Source organism: Scomber scombrus, chromosome 17, assembly GCF_963691925.1.
Source record: "Scomber scombrus chromosome 17, fScoSco1.1, whole genome shotgun sequence".
Taxonomy (NCBI): domain Eukaryota; kingdom Metazoa; phylum Chordata; class Actinopteri; order Scombriformes; family Scombridae; genus Scomber; species Scomber scombrus.
In genome coordinates this window covers 441,958-460,412 of record NC_084986.1, presented here as the reverse complement: position 1 = coordinate 460,412, position 18,455 = coordinate 441,958, and the positions used below count along the sequence as shown (strand labels likewise).

Genomic DNA, 18,455 nt, shown 5'->3' with positions numbered 1-18,455 from the left:
CATAGACCGTATATAAAGGTTGTGACCATAGACCGAATATAAAGGATGTGACCATAGACCGAATATAAAGGTTGTGACCATAGACTGTATATAAAGGATGTGACCATAGACTGAATATAATGGATCTGACGCAGTGAGCCACACCTGAACCGTTAGTTCCTCACATTCACAGATTAAAGTCAGCAGATTACCAGTTGATGGATTACTGAGGGACTAAATCTCTGCAGAACTCACAATAACTGGAGCATCAACACATTTTACTGCAGCGTCTATCACAGTTTAACTGAGGGAATATCTGAGAAGTTAATGGAGGGGATGCGTAGTGCAGATGGACCCACAAAGGCAACAGTCTCGGGAAAAGGGGCACTTTATTGGCCAAACCAGGAATAAACACTGGCAAAAGCTACACACACACCAAACTAATCAGGATAAACACAGAAACTCGGACAAAGACTGAACAGAAAACCAAAACCTATCTAGATGTGGAGTAATGACTAAACAGGACACAGGTGAGAGACACAAGACAGGTGAAACACATGAGGAAATCAACCAAGCAAGGGGAAACACAGGAACTAAAACTAACAAAATACACAAGGGGAAAATAACTTTCCAAAATAAAACAGGAACTAACGCAGGGTGTGACAGTGTACGCACTAATGTCAGTATTCACCTACATTAATAGACATAGATAATAGTATGTATGTATACAAGGTCACAGGACTGGTTTGACACCAGCAACATCCCCAAATTACACCCCAACAAATACATACAGCACATACAGAGGATTTTTAAGATAGGTTATGAGAACAGTATTGATTATTTAGGAACCATATTTTTTAGTGTTCAGTGAATGAGGTAAGGGTTGGTATATCTCGTATGTCACTCGCTATCGTGTTCCATGTATGCGACGCTCGGTATGAGAACGCTGACTGCCCAAAAGCAGTTTACCTAAACGGGACCAGACAGTCAGCTAACCCTAACCCTGCTCTGGTTGACCTATTTGTGTTTTTCTTTATAAATTCCTTTAACGGAGGTGGAGCTAGTCCGTTAAGGATTTTATAGACCTGAGGCCTGTACTACGAAGCTGGATTAACAAACCCTGGATATCTCTCCGTTACCTGGGTTGATTTACCCAGACATTCACAATCCTGATAAACGGTACTACGAAGCTGGTTATCAACTCGGTAATTCAACCCAGGGTTTTCCTCTTGATCAGTGCACGCTCACATTAAGGGTTAAAGGTGTTTGCAGCGTCTGACCAATCACAAACCCTGCAGAGCAGCGTACGTCACGATGGAGGAGCAGACAATTATTCTTCACAAATATGAAGAATTCAAACACATCATCAGGCCAAAAGCAACACTGTTGCCGCAGCAACAGGAAGGAATGCTGGCAGAACATTGCCGACTCTGTTAATGCGTAAATTCGTGAGATTATACAATATTAATTCATCGGACAATATAAAGGGACAGCACTCTGATCATTCAATTTCACTTTATTAGGGCACAGACGTTTCAGGCAGAGCTTCCTTTCATAGCGACATTAACTTAGTTTACCTAACCCTAACCCTCTATTATGCATTTCAACCATTTGAGTGAATGATGTCAAACCAACTGTATAACATACAGAATAATATCACTCATGTGCCTCAAGGATTATTTTTTAAATATATATTTTGGTCAATTAAAAAATATGAATAAAATTCTGCTTTTCTGCACTTTTGCAGCGATTACTCTCAAGATGTTCTTATTGAGACTTTCTGTGAGGTTTCCTGACACAAGTTCTGAAACTGGAGTGGTGGTAAGGTTATTTATTTATTTTATTGTTAAAAAATGGACAAAAAGATATATTTGAAAAATAATCCTTGAGGCACATGGGTGATATATGATATGGGTGAATAGGTTTGTATTTTGAATGTCAAATGAATGTTGAATATTAAACTAACTTAATGTCGCTTGGTACCTTTCAGATAGTTTTAACCTCTCACGATCCGCGCACCACTGTGGACAGGATCGTCTATGAATGGGCCATTTTCCAAGAGGACTGATTGGTCAGGAGGCTTTTATACTCGTTGATCTCTTATCCAGAACATAACCTGCTCCGGAGCAGGTTAGCCGTTCAGCATAAGTTACCATGGTGATTTACCAGTTACCATGGTGATTTACCCCGGTAAGAAGTGAACCAGCGTCGTAGGACGGAAAACCCAGAGTTAACCCTGAAGTTACCTCGATAAGAGAAAATCCAGCTTCGTAGTACAGGCCTCAGGATACAATCTGCCTATTTTATTATATTTTCCCAACTCAGGAGTTCATATTTCTTCAAGATGGCACAAGTTGACTTCTCTACTGAACTCGTTACAGTGACCCGTGACTCGTGTTTGTACTGCTGCTTTAATCAGAGAGTCTGAGTCCATCACAGGGTTCAAATGAGGCAAACACAGAAATCCAACCTGAACTCTTGAACTCTGGAACCAACAGAGGACTGGAGGCGACAGCAGGAAAAACATTTTGGCTGCTTGTGAGAAACAAAGTCCAACAAACTTTGCTGTTCATGTTATTCAAATAGGAAGTGGCTTCAGTGTGTCCAGGGGTCAGAGGTCATGTGAGCTCTGATAAACACCCTGAAATGTGGATCTTCTGCAGTCAGTCTGGTTGTCCTCAGGTCGAGATGACGTCCGCTTGGTTTCTGGTGTCGCTGGTCTACGGTCTGGTCGGGGTTCAGGCTTTTTCTCCAACAGATGAATTTGAGTTTCCCACTTTTGACGGAGTGACACCAGAACCAGGAAGAGAAGACGTGTATGTCCTCCTGCAGCAGCTGACGGCCAGAGTGGAGAAACTGGAGCGAGAGTGTGAGGACAGAGGTTTGTCTGCTGGACGCTTTATTAAGTTTGTTTTTATTAGTTTGACTGTAATCTGCTGCTCAAAGCTTCACTGGAACCAAGGTGCTGATGTCATTATTGATTAAATCTAAAGAGGTTATCTGAGTTCATCGTCTGGTCATAAACCAAAGATGAAGAAAAGTCAGAGGATCAAAGTTATTACAGTTCATCCTGAGAGGAACATGAATGTATGAAAGTGGACATCAACTACCTCTGTTAACCCACCTGTTGTCCTCGGGTCAAGGAAGGAAGGAAGGAGGGAGGGAGGGAGGAAGAAGGAAGGAAAGGAGGGAGGGAGGAAGGAGGTAAGGAAGGAAGGAAGGAAAGGAAGGTGGAAAGAAGGGAGGAAGGAAAGTAGGAGGGAGAGAGGAAAGAAGGAAGGAGGGAGGGAAGGAACGAAGGAGGGAAGGAAGGAAGGGAGGTAGGGGGAGAAAAGAAAGAAAAGGGGGGGAGAAACGGAAGGAAGGGAGGAAGGAAGGAGGAAGGAAGGAAGGAAGGAAAAGAAGGAAGGAAGGAAGGAAGGAAAGGAGGGAGGGTGGAAGGAGGTAAGGAAGGAAGGAAGGAAGGAAGGAAGGAAGGAAGGAAGGAAGGAAGGGAGGGAGGAAGGTAGGGGGGAGGAAAGAAAGAGAGAAGGAGAGAGGGAGGAAAGGAAGGAAGGGAGGAAGGAAGGAAAGAAGGAAGGAAGGAAGGAAGGAAAGAAGGAAGGAAGGAAGGAACAGTCAAAACAAATCACCTTCTGACCAACGTATGGAAGATAAATGATCTTTCTTCTGCCAAACTGAACCTGTTTACCTCACTAGTGGTAAACATGTGAGTGCAGAGGTGTTTAGTTTCCGTTTGTTGTATTTAATGAAAACCTTCTGCAGGTAAACCTCAGGTGGCGTTCTCAGCCTCACTCTTCAACACTGAGAGGAAGACTCACTACGGGCCTTTTGATAGTGAGACCAAGCTGGTGTTCGAGAAGGTGACGACAAACGTTGGAGACGCATACGACAACACAACAGGTAGGACTCACCAGCTGGGAGCAGAGTCTGAAACCACCGGGGGGCGCCAGAGTCTGAGATCTTAAAAATGGACATATAAGAGCTTTAATATTGATTTCAATGTGCTTCTCTCTCTCCTCTCCTTCCTCTCTCTCCTCTCTCCTCCTCTTCCTCTCTCTCTCTCCTCTCTCGCCTCTCCTTCCTCTTCTTCCTCTCTCCTCTCCTTCCTCTCTCTCTCCTCTCCTTCCTCTCTCTCCTCTCCTTCCTCTCTCTCCTGTCCTTACTCTCTCTCCTCTCCTTCCTCTCTCTCCTTCCTCTCTCCTCTCCTTCCTCTCTCTCCTCTCCTTCCTCTCTCTCTCTCTCCTCTCCTTCCTCTCTCTCCCCTCCTTCCTCTCTCTCTCCTTTTCTTCCTCTCTCTCTCTCCTCTCCTTCCTCTCTCTCTCTCCTTTCTCTCTCCTTCCTCTTTCCTCTCCTTCCTTTCTCTCCTCTCCTTACTCTCTCTCCTCTCCTACCTCTCTCTCTCCTTCCTCTCTCCTCTCCTTCCTCTCTCTCCTCTCCTTACTCTCTCTCCTCTCCTTCCTCTCTCTCCTCTCCTTCCTCTCTCTCTCCTTTTCTTCCTCTCTCTCTCTCTCCTCTCCTTCCTCTCTCTCCTCTCCTTCCTGTCTCTCTCTCCTCTCCTTCCTCTCTCTCTCTCTCTCTCTCTCCTTTTCTTCCTCTCTCTCTCTCTCTCTCTCCTTCCTCTCTGATTATTTTAATTCCTGAAGTGAATTTCTCTCTGACGTATCGAGCTGTTTGTCTTGCAGGAGTCTTCACTGCTCCCGTGAAGGGACTCTACTATGTCCGGCTGACCGGCAGCGTGGGAGACTCGGGGTCCCTGAACGCAGCCGTGATGAAAAATGGCGAGAACATGTTTGCCATCTTCAACACGTTGGGCCACCACAGCAGCAGCTCTAACGGCATGACGCTGGTCCTGGAGGCGGGGGACCAGCTGGGCGTCATGCTCTGGGCCACGCAGAGCATCTTTGACCAGAGCCGACTCAGCACCTTCAGCGGCTTCCTGGTCTTCCCCATGTAGACGTAGGAAGTGTTTTAAAATGGTGAGCAGATTCTCCTTCTGTTGGTCTGAGATGCTGAAAGAAATAAAAAGCTTCATCTCTGCTGTTAGAGGCTCTTGTTTTACTGACTTGTATCATTAATCTTACTTCTGCTGTTTAACCACAACGAGGAGCTATAATAAGGGAAATATAAAGGAAAACACATTTTGGTTCATATCTTATAAAAATGCATTGAATAAACACTTCTGTTATATGTCTGTATTCCTTACGCATAGCTGTAAATCTTTCATATTTTAATTTCAGATTATTATTTACTGTTTGCAGCTTCTTAATATCGATATTTGAAGAGTGTGATTTGTGTAAAAACACTTTTATCTTGTCAATAGACTCTTCAAACGATAAAGTTAATTGGTGAACCCTGTGAAACTGAGCATAGCATCAACACTAGAACATGTTCTATCAAACATCAAATAACACTGAACGCTGCCTTTAAGACCACCAGGGCTGATTTAAGGTGAATCACATGACTTGTTATTTACTGTCAGGGTGATACTGACCAAGATATAAACACAGCACCTAAATATATCTACTGTCACATTGTCTCTTTTTACATGGAGATCCAAAACACTTAAATGCAACTTTTCACACTGAAAACACCAAAGTGTGGTTGACTACCAGACCAGCTGGTTTGTGTGTTGGTGTTCATGGTGGTGGAGCTTTCTACTACTGTTCTTCTTCTGCTGGGTTTCTTACACTGAACAAAAATATAAACACATTTTTCATGAGCTGACCTCAAAGATCTAAAACATTGTCTTTATACACAAAAGACCTATTTATCTCTAATATTGTCTAAATGTGTGTTAGTGAGCACTTCTCCCACCTCACAGGTGTGGCATATCAAGATGCTGATTAGACAGCAGGAATACTGCACAGGTGTGCTTTAGGATGGCAGCAATAACAACACTCTGAAATGTGCAGTTTGGCTTTATTGAGCGGGGTCGGGGGGGTCCTAACCCTACTAACCCATCTCCTTCATATAGAGTTGATCAGGTTGTTGATTGTGGCCTGTTAATGTTGGTCCACTTCTCTTCAATGGCTGTGTGAAGTTGTATATTGTATATTTGTTGAGTGTAGATTAAACTTGATTGGTTTATATAACAGAAAGAAATGCGATCAGATGATTTCAGAGACACATGAACATCGACTCTGTTGATTATTACAGAAGCAGCTTCACTGAGTGACTGATTAGTGGAACAAACCTGCCAATGTTTGGTGTTTCTACATCTTAAAAACCTCACAGCAGAGAACAATAAGATTAGGTTAGGGTCAGCAGATGGTGGTCACACCAGAAACTGACTGGTTTTCTGACCGCCCCCCTCAGACCCCCTCAATAAAGCCTTTTATTGCTGCCAGCCTAAGGAACACCTGTGAGGTGGGATGGATTATCTCGTGCTCACTAACACACATTCAGACAGATCTGTGAACAATATTTGAGATAAATAGGTCTTTAGTGTTTATAGACAATGTTTTAGATCTTTGAGTTCAGCTCATTAAAAATGGAGCAAAAATAAAAGTGTTGTGTTTATATTTATGTTCAGTGTATTTTAGAGCTTTCTGTTGACGCCACGTCCCGCTCTGAGTTTACTCAATCAGCACCGACTAAACCTCAAGCTCCTACCAGCTGTTTTTTCGGGGCTGAACGGAGTACCAACCCCGAGGCTGGGACTCGTTTAGCCTCCGTAAAAGTTCTGGGAGATCGATTGATAGATAGATATAAACTTTATTGATCCCCTAGGGGAGTCCAGCAGCTTAATACACATAAAGACATCACACATAACCTACACATACAACATAAACAGTCCTTCGGGGTTCCTTCTGTGGAGACACAACGGACCTGTAAAGTTACCCTGAAGTTCTGCAGTGGAAACGGGCCTAATGATGGTTCTGTTGTGGAGAAGGTAAAAATCAGCATGTTTTTGGGAGTCCTGCTGTCTGATAACTCGGCCTCGAGCACCAACAGCGCTGCTATAGTAAAGAGGGCTCAACAGCCAACCCCCCCCAACCCCTCCCAACCCGAACCACCTTCATCCTCATGTCATTGCAACAATGCACTTTACTAACATCCATTTAATCACGACTGTTTTAAATCATGGTGTTTATCATGGCTTATTCATCTCAGATTGCTGTTTTTGCATTTAGTTCATAATGAAAATGACAAAAAAAGTAAACCTTGACTCTTGATCTTGTATCAGTAAATAATGAGCAGGAATGTGAAGTAAACACTGATTGAAGTTGAACAGCTGCAGTAATGACGCCGACCCGCCTTCTCTTCCTTCCTGCGTTCATCCAACAGGAAGATTTTATCCAGCATCAGTTTCCTGTCATTTAGATTCAACTGAGCGGCTCCTCGGTCCTGCTGGAATTATTAAATATATGTTTGTGTTTCTGTTTGAGTTCATTATGGGAGGATTATTAATAATGAATATGTGGATTAGGACAGTTTTAAGAGATTAAACCTGTAAATGCTGATGACTTAATTCATCAGAGTATGAATCCCTTTTTGTGAATTTTAAGGTGATTTAATGAGATGAAAACATGTAGATTTATCTTTAAAAGGTTCCTTTATGACATCAGGACAAAGACAGCTGATGATTTCATACTGAATCCAGAATAAATAAAACACAAACAGTCCAATAAATATATAAATATATGTTTTATTTCTGGTGTGAGGATATAAAGATCAGTGTTTCTTTAATCTTTAATCTTTTGAATTTACAGATATGAACACAAATACTTCACACAGGGACTGAATAAAGATAAATGATTATAAAGAGATTCAGTCAGTAAAATAGGATCAAATGAATAAACATCCAGAACAACACAGATATGGGTTAAAGAGTCTCTGATCCGTCCTCCGTCCCGGACCCGGAGGAGCCCGCCTCCATCCGGCCGACATCAGCCTCCTGATCCCGGCCTGCTGCGGTGCGGTGGGTCGGCAGGTTGGACGGATCCTCCGCGGTCACAGCGGGAGGTTCTGCGGTGCTCAGAGCCGAGAAAGAGGCGTCCTGCCCGGCCTGAGGAGGGTCCGATGACCCGGTGGAGGGAGGAGACCCGGTTCTATCCGCTTTATTAGGATTTATTAGAGTTTGATTCAAGTTTTCTGCTTTAATTGTTCGATTATAGATTTGAACTGAATCATTATTGCTGACTTTGGTTTGAATATTTAGAGTCTTATTTCTACAATAATCAAATTTAGACATATTTAGATTATTTCTCTGAGCAGCTGTAATGTGATCGGTCCCGGTCCCGGTCCCGGTGGTCGGTCTCCAGATGAGGCTGTAGTAGATCGCCAGGATGACAGCAGCCAGAGACACGGACAGGACGTAGACCACCACCGTGGCCAGTCTCACCCACTTCTTGTTGGACTTGGCGACCCACTTGGCCTTCTTCTCTCCGGTGTATGTGGCCGGTTTCCCGCGCTCCGCAGGGCCGAACCCGGGGGTCCAGCTCCGCGGGTCCCGCATGCTGCTCCGGGTCAGTCAGAGCCGGTCCGTCCTGGTCCCTCCATCACTCTCACATACAATCACAGCTGCACACATCTGGTTTATATAGTCCCACTGAGTCTCTGAGGACAGGACCCCCCCCCCCCCCCCCCCAACCTGTGGATGCCTTCAGAATAAAAGCACCATCAAACTAGCCCATATTTTCCTTCCGGCCTCATTTAACACTTTTAACACTTTTAATCAGGATCAAACCTTTAAAGGCTCCTAATGAGAATGTAACATACAATAACCTGCAAGTGTTCAAACCTGAAGCTAAATGACTAATTTAACAATAAATATTAATACATAGAGTGTTCTGCTATAATGTATAATAATAATAATAATAATAATAATAATAATAATAATAATAATAATAATAATAATAATAATAATAATAATAATTCTGAGGGAAAGATTTTATATTAATAACAGAACTATCCAAAGTTCTTTAAACCTGTTAATAAACCCATTTTAATTTTTAGGGGGGAAAAAACAATGATTATTTATATTTAGTGGTGCTGAGATCAGACTTAGAGGTACTTGAGCGTCCCTATGGAGGGTCTAAAATTGCCCCTGCTTTTAATGAAAGTTACAGTTTGAGCTTTGAACTAAAAATCATTTATTGCAGAGTTTTAACTGAGAGTTGATTTTAGGTTTCAGTTGATTGTATTTTTTTTTAGCATAGCTGTATTTAAATAGTTTATTTTATTGTTTTTTATTGACATTTAAAACACTGAATTATATTTGGAAAGTGCTGTATGAATATAGTACAGTCTTATTATTATTATTACATTATACATTTATTTCATTATTATTATAAATGAAGAACAGACAAAACTTCTCGGTGCTCAGCAGTGATTTTATTTCTCTAAACATAAATAACATTTGTTTTATTAATGCAGCTTCTCCAGATGTTCATGATGTCACAGATTGATATTGATCATCTGATTTTATGATATTCTGGTTTTTATCTTCCCTCCAAACAGGAAACTGGTGGATTTGGAGATTAAATTTCAAATATCTGGTGACAGGAATTTATGGTTGAAAACACTGACGGATCAGTCTGAAGTATTACATGACTCACAAACAATATTCAGTATTAAAAAGATTCAACTTCTCTACTCGAGTTAAAGGGTCACTATGGAGATTTTTACCAAAACACATCAGTATCTATAAAATCTGCTCAGAGGAAAAAGATAAATCACATCACACAATAGTTGAATCTAAACATGAGATTTGTTGACAAGCAGAAACATTTAGAAAATCACCAGAATTATCATTAATATCAACTTCCTCTTCTGTTTTATGGCCCATCGGTGCATTTAAACTGGAACCAAATCAGATCGTTAATCTCTACTGAACATTTCTTCTTCTTCTACTTCTAAAATATGATTGATTAATAATTAACGTTAAAATAATTGTTAATGGTGTAGAAATAAGTGTTGCTGCATGCAGGTTCCACGCCGGCTTTGGTAACAATCATCCGTCCAATCACCAGGAACGTCAACACCTGTCAATCAGAACAGATTCAATGACTGTCACCTCAGTGATGAGCAGAGACACAAAACATCTACAAATATACAGACTTCAGTCATAAAGCTGCAACAATAAACCAGACTGAGACTGTACTGACAAGTTTGAGGTTCAAAGTTATTATATTTCATCCTGCAGGGAAACATCAATGTCTGAACCAAATGTCTCAGTAATCATAATAGTAATAATAGTAACAGATAAAGACTGTGTAAAGTGAATTCAGACATTTTCTTCTATACACATTAAATAGGTCATAAATGTATTTCTAAAAAAGGTAAAAAAGCATTTCAACCATTTAGATTTGAATTGTGGAGCTAGGATTAGCATAAACCCGCCCTGCTGCTGTAGAGGTATAAATACATTCAGCGCACACTACTACTACAGTCTACAGTTAGCCAGTTAGCTGAGTTAGCCGTCGAGCTAGCCGCTGAGTTAGCAACCGAGCTAGCAGCTGAGTTAGCAGCAGAAAGCTCTCAGACCTAGCGTCCATGTTTCTGGTAGAGGTGGTGACTTTGATTGACAGGTGACACTTGGTAGGGGGCGGGGCTTCAGCGGACTCGGCGGGAACGTCCACAGCATTTGGAAGCAGAGAAATAGGCAGACTTTTACACAACTTTGAAGCCTAATTTCATATATTTAGCGATTTTTTTAATCATTCAAATTTTGCAGGGTGGTTAACAACATATTTTTCTGTGGTATGTCAAACTCAGAACACATATTTATTCTTACTTTACACAGACTTTAATAGTTGTTGAGATATTTCGGCCTGAATCAAAATGTTGGACAACAGTGGAATATTTCCATCCACTGAATCAATCATCATTCTCTAAACTCAACATGTTGGATCAATACTTTGCTGTTTGATAAAACCTTTTATAATGTGAGAATATTTCTACAATTGAAACTTTAAATATATTTATTGACACATGTTGGACTGAATATTAATCAACGCACCTGTGATGTCGGTGCTCTGGGATCTTCTCAGTCATCCAGGCCCTTCTTGGATGATCCGTCCCTGGTCTTCGCTCTCAGCTTGTTCACCTGCGACTCGGCGATGTCGGCCCTCTCCTCCGCCTCGTCCAGCTCGTGCTGCAGCTTGCGGAGTTTGGCTATGTTGGTGCTTGCCGCCTCCTCGGCCTCTTCAGCCGCATGCTTGTAGGACTTCACCTTCAGCTGCAGTTTGTCCACCAGGTCCTGGAGACGAGCCATGTTCTTGCGGTCTTCCTCGGTCTGGTAGGTGAGCTCCTTGACGCGGCGTTCATACTTACGAACACCTTTGATGGAGTCAGTTCCTCTCCTCTGCTCCGCCTCCAGCTCATTTTCCAGCTCTTTGATGCGAGCCTCCAGTTTCTGGAGTTGCTTTTTTCCGCCCTTCATGGCGATCTGCTCGGCCTCATCCAGACGGTGCTGCAGGTCTTTGATGGTCTGCTCCATGTTCTTCTTCATGCGCTCCAGATGGGCGCATGTGTCCTGCTCCTTCTTCAGCTCCTCCGCCATCATGGCTGCATCTGTGATAGCCTTTTTTGCCTTCTCATCAGCGTTGCGGTTTTCCTGAATGGCCTCCTCCATCTCATTCTGCAGGTGAAGGAGGTCTGTTTCATGCTTCTTCTTCTGGTTGATCAGGCTGGTGTTCTGGGAGTGAAGGAGCTGCATGCGCTCTGTCGCGTCAGTCAGCTCCTGTTCGGCCATCTTCCGACTTCTGTCTGTCTGCTCGAGGGCGGCCCTCACTTCCTCCAGCTCCGCCTGGATCAGGTTGTTTCGGCGCTCCAGGAGTGCGATGTTCTCTCTCAGGTCATCGTTGCCATGCTGAGAATCATCCAGCTGCAGCTGAGTGTCCTTCAGGAATGCCTGCAGGCTCTTGAGCTGTTTCTGGGAGTCAGCTGCCTGCCTGTTAGCTTGGCTGAGCTGAATCTCCATCTCGTTGAGGTCACCTTCCATCTTCTTCTTTACTCTCAGGGCCTCATTGCGGCTCCTGGTCTCAGACTCCAGAGAGGACTGAAGCGACTCAAGCATCCGTTGGTAGTTTCTTTTGGCCTGCTCCATTTCCTCGTCTTTCTCTGCTACCTTCCGCTCCATGTCGGCCTTCACTTGGTTGAACTCTAGCTGAGCTCGGAGGATCTTGCTCTCTTCGTGCTCCAGAGAACCTTCAGCCTCCTCCAGTGCCGACTGGAGTTCAGCCTTTTCTTGTTCAAGCTGCTTCCGAATCTTCTCCAGTTCGTGAGAGCTCCTACCACCTTCCCCAAGCTGGTCAGTGAGATCTGAGATCTCCTCTTGCAGGTTCTTGTTCTCTCTCTTCATTGTCTCCAGTTGATCCAGACATTCCTCATAGGCGTTCTTCAGTTTGAAGAGTTCCGTGCTCAGAGATCGAGCCTCCTTCTGAGAAGCCTCCAGCTCACATTGTGACTCTTCAAACTTCTGCTTCCACTCTGCAATGACTTTATCAAATGCTCTTTGCTTTTTATCCAGTGATGCAGAGGCTGCATTGGATCTCTCAAGGTCCAGCATCAGGTCTTCGATTTCATTCTGGAGGCGGTGTTTGGTCTTTTCGAAGGATGAACACTTTGCGTTCACTACCTCGATGGCTTCTTCTGCCTCCTGCAGCCTCTGAACCAGCTTCTTCTTGGCTTCTTCCAGCTCCTCTGTTCTCTGGATTCCATCTGTTTCATATTTGGTCCTCCACGCTGAGACCTCAGTGTTGGATTTGGACAGAGCTCTCTGCAGCTCAGCCTTGGCTTCCTGCTCCTCTTCAAACTGCTCTCGGAGCAGATCACAGTCGTGACGAGCAGATTGCACAGCGTGGGCAAGGGCATTCTTTGCCTTCACTTCCTCTTCCAGTTGTCTGCGTAGATCTTCGACCTGCTGGTTGTATGAGGTCTTCCCTCTGGTCAGCTGGGATATAAGACACTCTTTCTCCTCCAACTGCCGGCCGAACTCTCCGTTCTCAGTGAGCAGTTTGGCCCTCTGGGTAGTCATATCATTGATGGACCGTTGAGACTCTTCATATTTACTCTTGTACTCATTCATGTTGTCTTCCATTGTTCGGCACATCTTCTCAATGTTTGACTTGTTCTTCACCACACTTTCCATATTTGAGGATAAGTCATCCAGCTCCAGCTTCAGCTCACTCTTTTCCTTCTCCAGCTTCTGCTTCACACGCTGCAGGTTGTCAATCTGTTCGCCTAGTTCAGCGACGCTGTCTGCATGTTTCTTTCTCAGGGAGGCAGCGGTGGACTCATGTTGGAGGGTGGACTCTTCCAGCTCTCTGCGCAGCTTCTGATATTCAGCATCTCTCTTCTTATTCATTTCCACCTGAGCTGACGTGGCTCCACCTGCTTCCTCCAGACGTTCGCTGATGTCTTCCAGCTCACGAGAAAGATCGGAGCGCTGCTTCTCAACTTTAGCTCGGACTGCACGCTCAGCATCCAGCTCCTCCTCCAGCTCCTCGATCCTCGCCTGGTTTTCTTTCAGCTTCTTTTGAAGCTGAACTGAAGTGACCTGCTCATCTTCCAGTCTTGAATTAATTTGGCTGGCCTCAAAGTCTTTTTTCTTGAGTTTTTCCTCCAGCTGTTGCTTGTCATTTTCTAAATCCATCAAACTCTCCTGGGTCAGTTTCAGGTCTCCTTCGAGTTTTCTCTTGGAGCGCTCCAGGTCTATCCTGACTTTCTTCTCTTGCTCCAGTGAACCTTCCAGGTCATCCACCTGCTGCTCCAACTTACCTTTGGCTTTGGTCAAACTGTTGGCTTTGTCTTCTTCACTCTGAAGGTCATCCAGTGTCTGCTGGTGAGCCTCCTGCAGTGCCTTCTTCTCTTTGGTCAGCTTCATGATGTTCTCATCCTGTGAAGCCATTTCCTCCATGAGGTTTTTCACTTTATTCTCTGTGGCGTGTTTCTCTTTCTCAACCTTGGCTAAAGTCAGCTCAAGATCATCTATATCTTTCTTTAACTCTGAGCACTCATCTTCAAGCTTCCGTTTCTTAGCTGTGAGGTCTGCATTCAGCTCCTCTTCATCTTCCAGTCTTTCTGTCAACTCTTTCAGCTTGGCCTCCAGCTGAATCTTGCTCTTTATGAGCAGTTCACAGCGTTCTTCAGCATCTGTTAAAGTGTCCTGTTCAGACTGAATTTGCAGAGTCATATCGTTCTTCTCTTGGAGAAGAGTCACTATTTTCTCCTCTAATTCCTTTCTTCTTGTTTCAGATTTCTCCAGAGCTTCCTTGAGCTTATTGAACTCATCTTTTATGTTGGCCATCTCTTTCTCGGACTCAGCACTCTTCAGCAGGGGTTTAATCTTAAAGAAGAGTTTCATCCAGGGCCAGTTCTTTACTCCCAGGAAAGAGCGAAGGTTCCACTGGACGACCATCAGAGCATCTCTGCGTTCCATGAGCTTTGCAAACTCTGCCCTCATGAGGATGGCCCGAGCATTGGCCTGGATCCTGGTGATGATTCGAGATAGTTGCTCATCTCGCATCTCCTCCAGTGTTCCCAGCAGGCCTGCTTTAAAGAAAACCTTGGTGTGGCCAAACCTGTACTGTGTGTGGTCAATGTCCAGAGATCCAAGCAACTTCTCAGCACTCTTCTTGCAATCAATAAACTGACCCTCAGGGATGGCAGAGGCATTCAGGATTCTGTACCGCTGTTTGAAGTCTCCATAGAGCACCCTGTTTGGGAAACCCTTCCTGCAGATTCGGATGCCTTCCAGGACACCGTTACAGCGTAGCTGGTGCATCACCAGACAGTTGTCCATGGCTCCTGGAGTTTTCTTCTCATTAGGAATCAGACAGCGGACAAAGTGGGGATGTGTTGTCTTCAGGTTGTTCATCAACTTGGCCAGATTTTCTCTGTGAAGTGCAGACACTGTCTGAAATGATGAGCCTTTCTTCTTGGCTCCTTTCCCGCTTGCCTTGTCACCATCAGCTCCTGCATAGCTTGAAAACAGCATACTGAGGAGTTTAAGAGAAGATTTCTGGTAAAGACCGACCACAGTTTCATTCAAGGGGTCTTTGTTTTTAACCAGCCAACCACCAATGTTGTAGTCCACAGTGCCAGCATAGTGAACCAGGGCAAAATGAGCCTCTGCTTTCCCTTTTGCTGGCCTTGGCTTCTCAAACATTTTGTTCTTGCCCAAATGATTATCATAGAGCTTGGACTTGAAGGTCTGGTCACTGGCTTTGGGAAACATGCATTCTTCTTCCAGAATTGACATGATCCCCATTGGTTTCTCAATAAGATCAATGCAAGCTTGCAAGTCCATCCCAAAGTCGATGAACTCCCAGTCAATGCCCTCTTTCTTGTACTCTTCTTGCTCCAGAACAAACATGTGATGATTGAAAAACTGTTGCAGTTTCTCATTGGTGTAGTTAATACACAGCTGCTCAAAAGTGTTGAAATCAAAGATCTCAAATCCTGCAATATCCAGAACTCCTATGAAGTACTCCCGGTGCTGTTTGGTGTCCAGGGAATGGTTGATTCTCACCACCATCCAGTTAAACATCTTTTCATACACAGACTTACCCAGCGCTCCGATGGAGTAGTAGACTTGGTCCACACTCTGGCCTTTGGTGACGTACTCGTTGCCTACTTTGACTCTGGGATGGCACAGCCCTTTGATGAGGTCAGCAGAGTTCAGCCCCATCAGGTAAGCTGATTTATCAGCAGCCTCTGTCCCGTCAGGCTCGGCCTGCTCCTCGCGCTGCTTCTGCTTGAACTTCATGTTGCCGTGGTGCATGATGGCACCGGTCAGTTTGTAGACGCCCATCTTCTCCTCCTGAGAGAAGCCGAGTACATCGAAGGCGCTGTCAGTGGCCATCAGCTCCTCTGAATCGTTGATGGAGGCAACAGATACTTCTCCTTGGGAGATGTATGAGTAGTCATATGGGTTGTTGGTGATTAACAGCATGTCCAGCAGCTCTGGCTTCTGATTGGACAGGATCTGGTAGAAGATGTGGTAGTTCCTCTCAGCCTTGAGCTGAAAGGTGACACGAGACTTCTCCAACAGATACGTCTCAATGTCAGCGGACGACAGCTTACCGCTGTTTCCGAAGTGAATACGGATGAACTTTCCAAAACGAGAGGAATTGTCATTTCTCAACGTTTTGGCGTTTCCAAAGGCCTCCAGCGCCGGGTTTGCCTGGATGATTTGATCCTCCAGGGTTCCTTTGCTGGGGTCCCTTTTGCATCCGCTGACAGCAGCAATGCTGGCAAAGTACTGGATGACTCTCTTGGTGTTCACAGTCTTCCCGGCACCGGATTCTCCAGTGATGAGGACAGACTGGTTCTCCCTGTCAGTCAGCATGTACTGGTAGGCGTTATCAGAGATGGAGAAGATGTGAGGGGGAGCTTCGGATCTCTTCTTCCCCCTGTAAGCTGCCACCACCTCAGAGTCATACACAGGAAGCCACTTGTAGGGGTTGACAGTGACGCAGAAGAGCCCGGAGTAGGTGTAGATCATCCAGGCTGCGTAACGCTCTTTGAGGTTAAACAGCACAGCCGGCTCGTGAAGGAAAGTGAACATCGCCATGTCTTCAATTTTATCAAACTTGGGTGGGTTCTGTGGGTGGACGTCTACCTCCTTCACAGTTACCGTTGTTCCATCCTCCTTCTTCACAGTCGCCATCCCTCCATCTTTGCTCTGGATTTTTCCCTTCATGTACTCCACCTTATCATCAACTACGAAGCATTCAGTCTTGATATCAAAAGGTCTGGTCTGAGCCTCCAGACGCTCCTTGTCCGACTTTCTCAGGAAAGTAATAGCTTTCCCAAACTCGGCCATCAGAGCGTCACCCATGGTTGAGTGCTGAGATTCTCGGCAGTCAGAAGAGAGATCCGGCTGAAAGAAAGAGACTGCAGACTCTCCACAGCAGGCGGACGATTATAAAGACTCCCAGTGGACCAAATTAGGAGATAACTGCTGAAAAGAAAAAAAAAGGTTGATGCTAAATTTGTCCAGGGATGTGAACACACCTCCAGGGCAGATTCAGGACCTTTGGCTGTTAGAGTCCATTTTAGGAAAAGCAGAGTTTCACTGCTTATCTGCCTGCTGATAGAGATTCCTGACACCTCTCCATTTAGACTCTACTCCTCCAAAGTATCATCACCCACCTGCCACTGTTTTAGACCCTTTTAAAACATTTAAAAAGTTCAACATCATTTATATAAAACAATAACTTCCCTCTTATTTGTTAGTAGTCGTATTTGCTTCTTGTTGGTGCAGAAAAACTCAAAAAAGTATAAGTATAAGAACTTATTTAGTAATATTAGTAATAAGTCTGAACTACTACTACTACTGAATCCTCCACTGGCCCCATCCAAACCAGGCATTTAGTTCAACTTTATTTCCTTAAAACAAGAAAAAAAAAAAGAAAGAAAACACAATTAAACATGTATATAAAATAGAGTGAATCCCTGACATGAAGGGCGGCTTATCTTACATCATTGTTTTACTTATCTTTACTAATTCAGATTGAATTACATATACAGACTACTATATTATTTTAGGAGTGCATGCCTCTCATTCTTTTTGTCAGGGTGTTTCTGTCTATCGTTGGCTTTTGATGTATTTCCTTTTGTTTTAGTGTCAGCATCAGTAGAGCTAAATGATGACTTTATATAATACACAGTCTTTCTGTCTTTTTGTAAATGAATTATTGTCCAGCAGATCTCAAACTTTTTAACAATATCACAAACATGTTCAGGTGAGGTTTGGTTGGTCTGTGGTTTGTTTCAGGCTCTGATATGAAGAGTGTCGTCTGACTGACTGAAGTGTTTTTGTCTCTTTATCTGAACTCATCAGCCGTCAGCCTCCAGACTGAACAGACTCCACATCTGAGCTGATACCAGACTCACATTAATGTTCACCTGCTTCATCAAGTTTTCATTTTGTTTTGTACTTTACAGATTATTGTCATATTCAGTGTTTGACTTATTTGAGTGATATTAACAAATATTATCATTTAAATGCAGCTAAGACGAAGGGGATTACGTCTCAATACAAACAGCAGAGCTAAAATTACAGAAAAAACATTAATCAGCAACAGTTTTGAGAACTGATAAATCTTTTTAAGCAAAGTCTTTTTCCAGCTTCTGTTTGATGATATGTTGTTTTTCTACCTCATATGAAAATTAATTGAATGTATAAAGGAAATAAGTAAAACAATGAAGGCCCGACCAATACTGGATTTTCGGAGCCGATATAAAGGAGGCTGATAATCTTATATATACTAAATATACACATAAAACATTTATTTTCAGTGTGGTTATAAAGCACTTATGACAAAGATATTTAATGAAGACTGTGATATTTTACAGTTACACATAACTATAAATAAAAAACAGCCAAAGAAACATCTGTATGTATGTATGTATTAAGTTATGTAAATATATAACTTCAGTTAAGAAAAAGGATAAAATATACAGAAAAGTTCAAAATTAAAGATATATTGAACAACATATAGGCAGATACTGATATATCA

General features: G+C 43.5%; 4 protein-coding genes across 4 annotated transcripts in view; 2 read left to right on the top strand and 2 right to left on the bottom strand.

Moving 5' to 3' along the window:
* The window catches only part of LOC133997984 (pleckstrin homology domain-containing family G member 3-like), a 378,673-nt gene that overhangs the window by 218,800 nt on the left and 141,418 nt on the right, over positions 1-18,455 (top strand). The window lies entirely within an intron of this gene.
* On the top strand, positions 2,631-5,025 carry LOC133997263 (complement C1q tumor necrosis factor-related protein 3-like). The gene is made up of 3 exons (XM_062436837.1): positions 2,631-2,860; positions 3,745-3,882; positions 4,665-5,025. The coding sequence occupies exons 1-3, from the start codon at positions 2,668-2,670 to the stop codon at positions 4,934-4,936; spliced, it is 603 nt and encodes a 200-aa protein (XP_062292821.1). The 5' UTR covers positions 2,631-2,667; the 3' UTR covers positions 4,937-5,025.
* LOC133997265 (uncharacterized) lies at positions 7,776-8,501 on the bottom strand. The gene has a single exon (XM_062436838.1). The coding sequence runs from the start codon at positions 8,438-8,440 to the stop codon at positions 7,808-7,810; it is 633 nt and encodes a 210-aa protein (XP_062292822.1). The 5' UTR covers positions 8,441-8,501; the 3' UTR covers positions 7,776-7,807.
* Positions 10,973-16,771, bottom strand: LOC133997227 (myosin-6-like). Its single transcript, XM_062436800.1, has one exon. It carries the CDS (start codon positions 16,769-16,771, stop codon positions 10,973-10,975), a length of 5,799 nt encoding a protein of 1,932 aa, XP_062292784.1.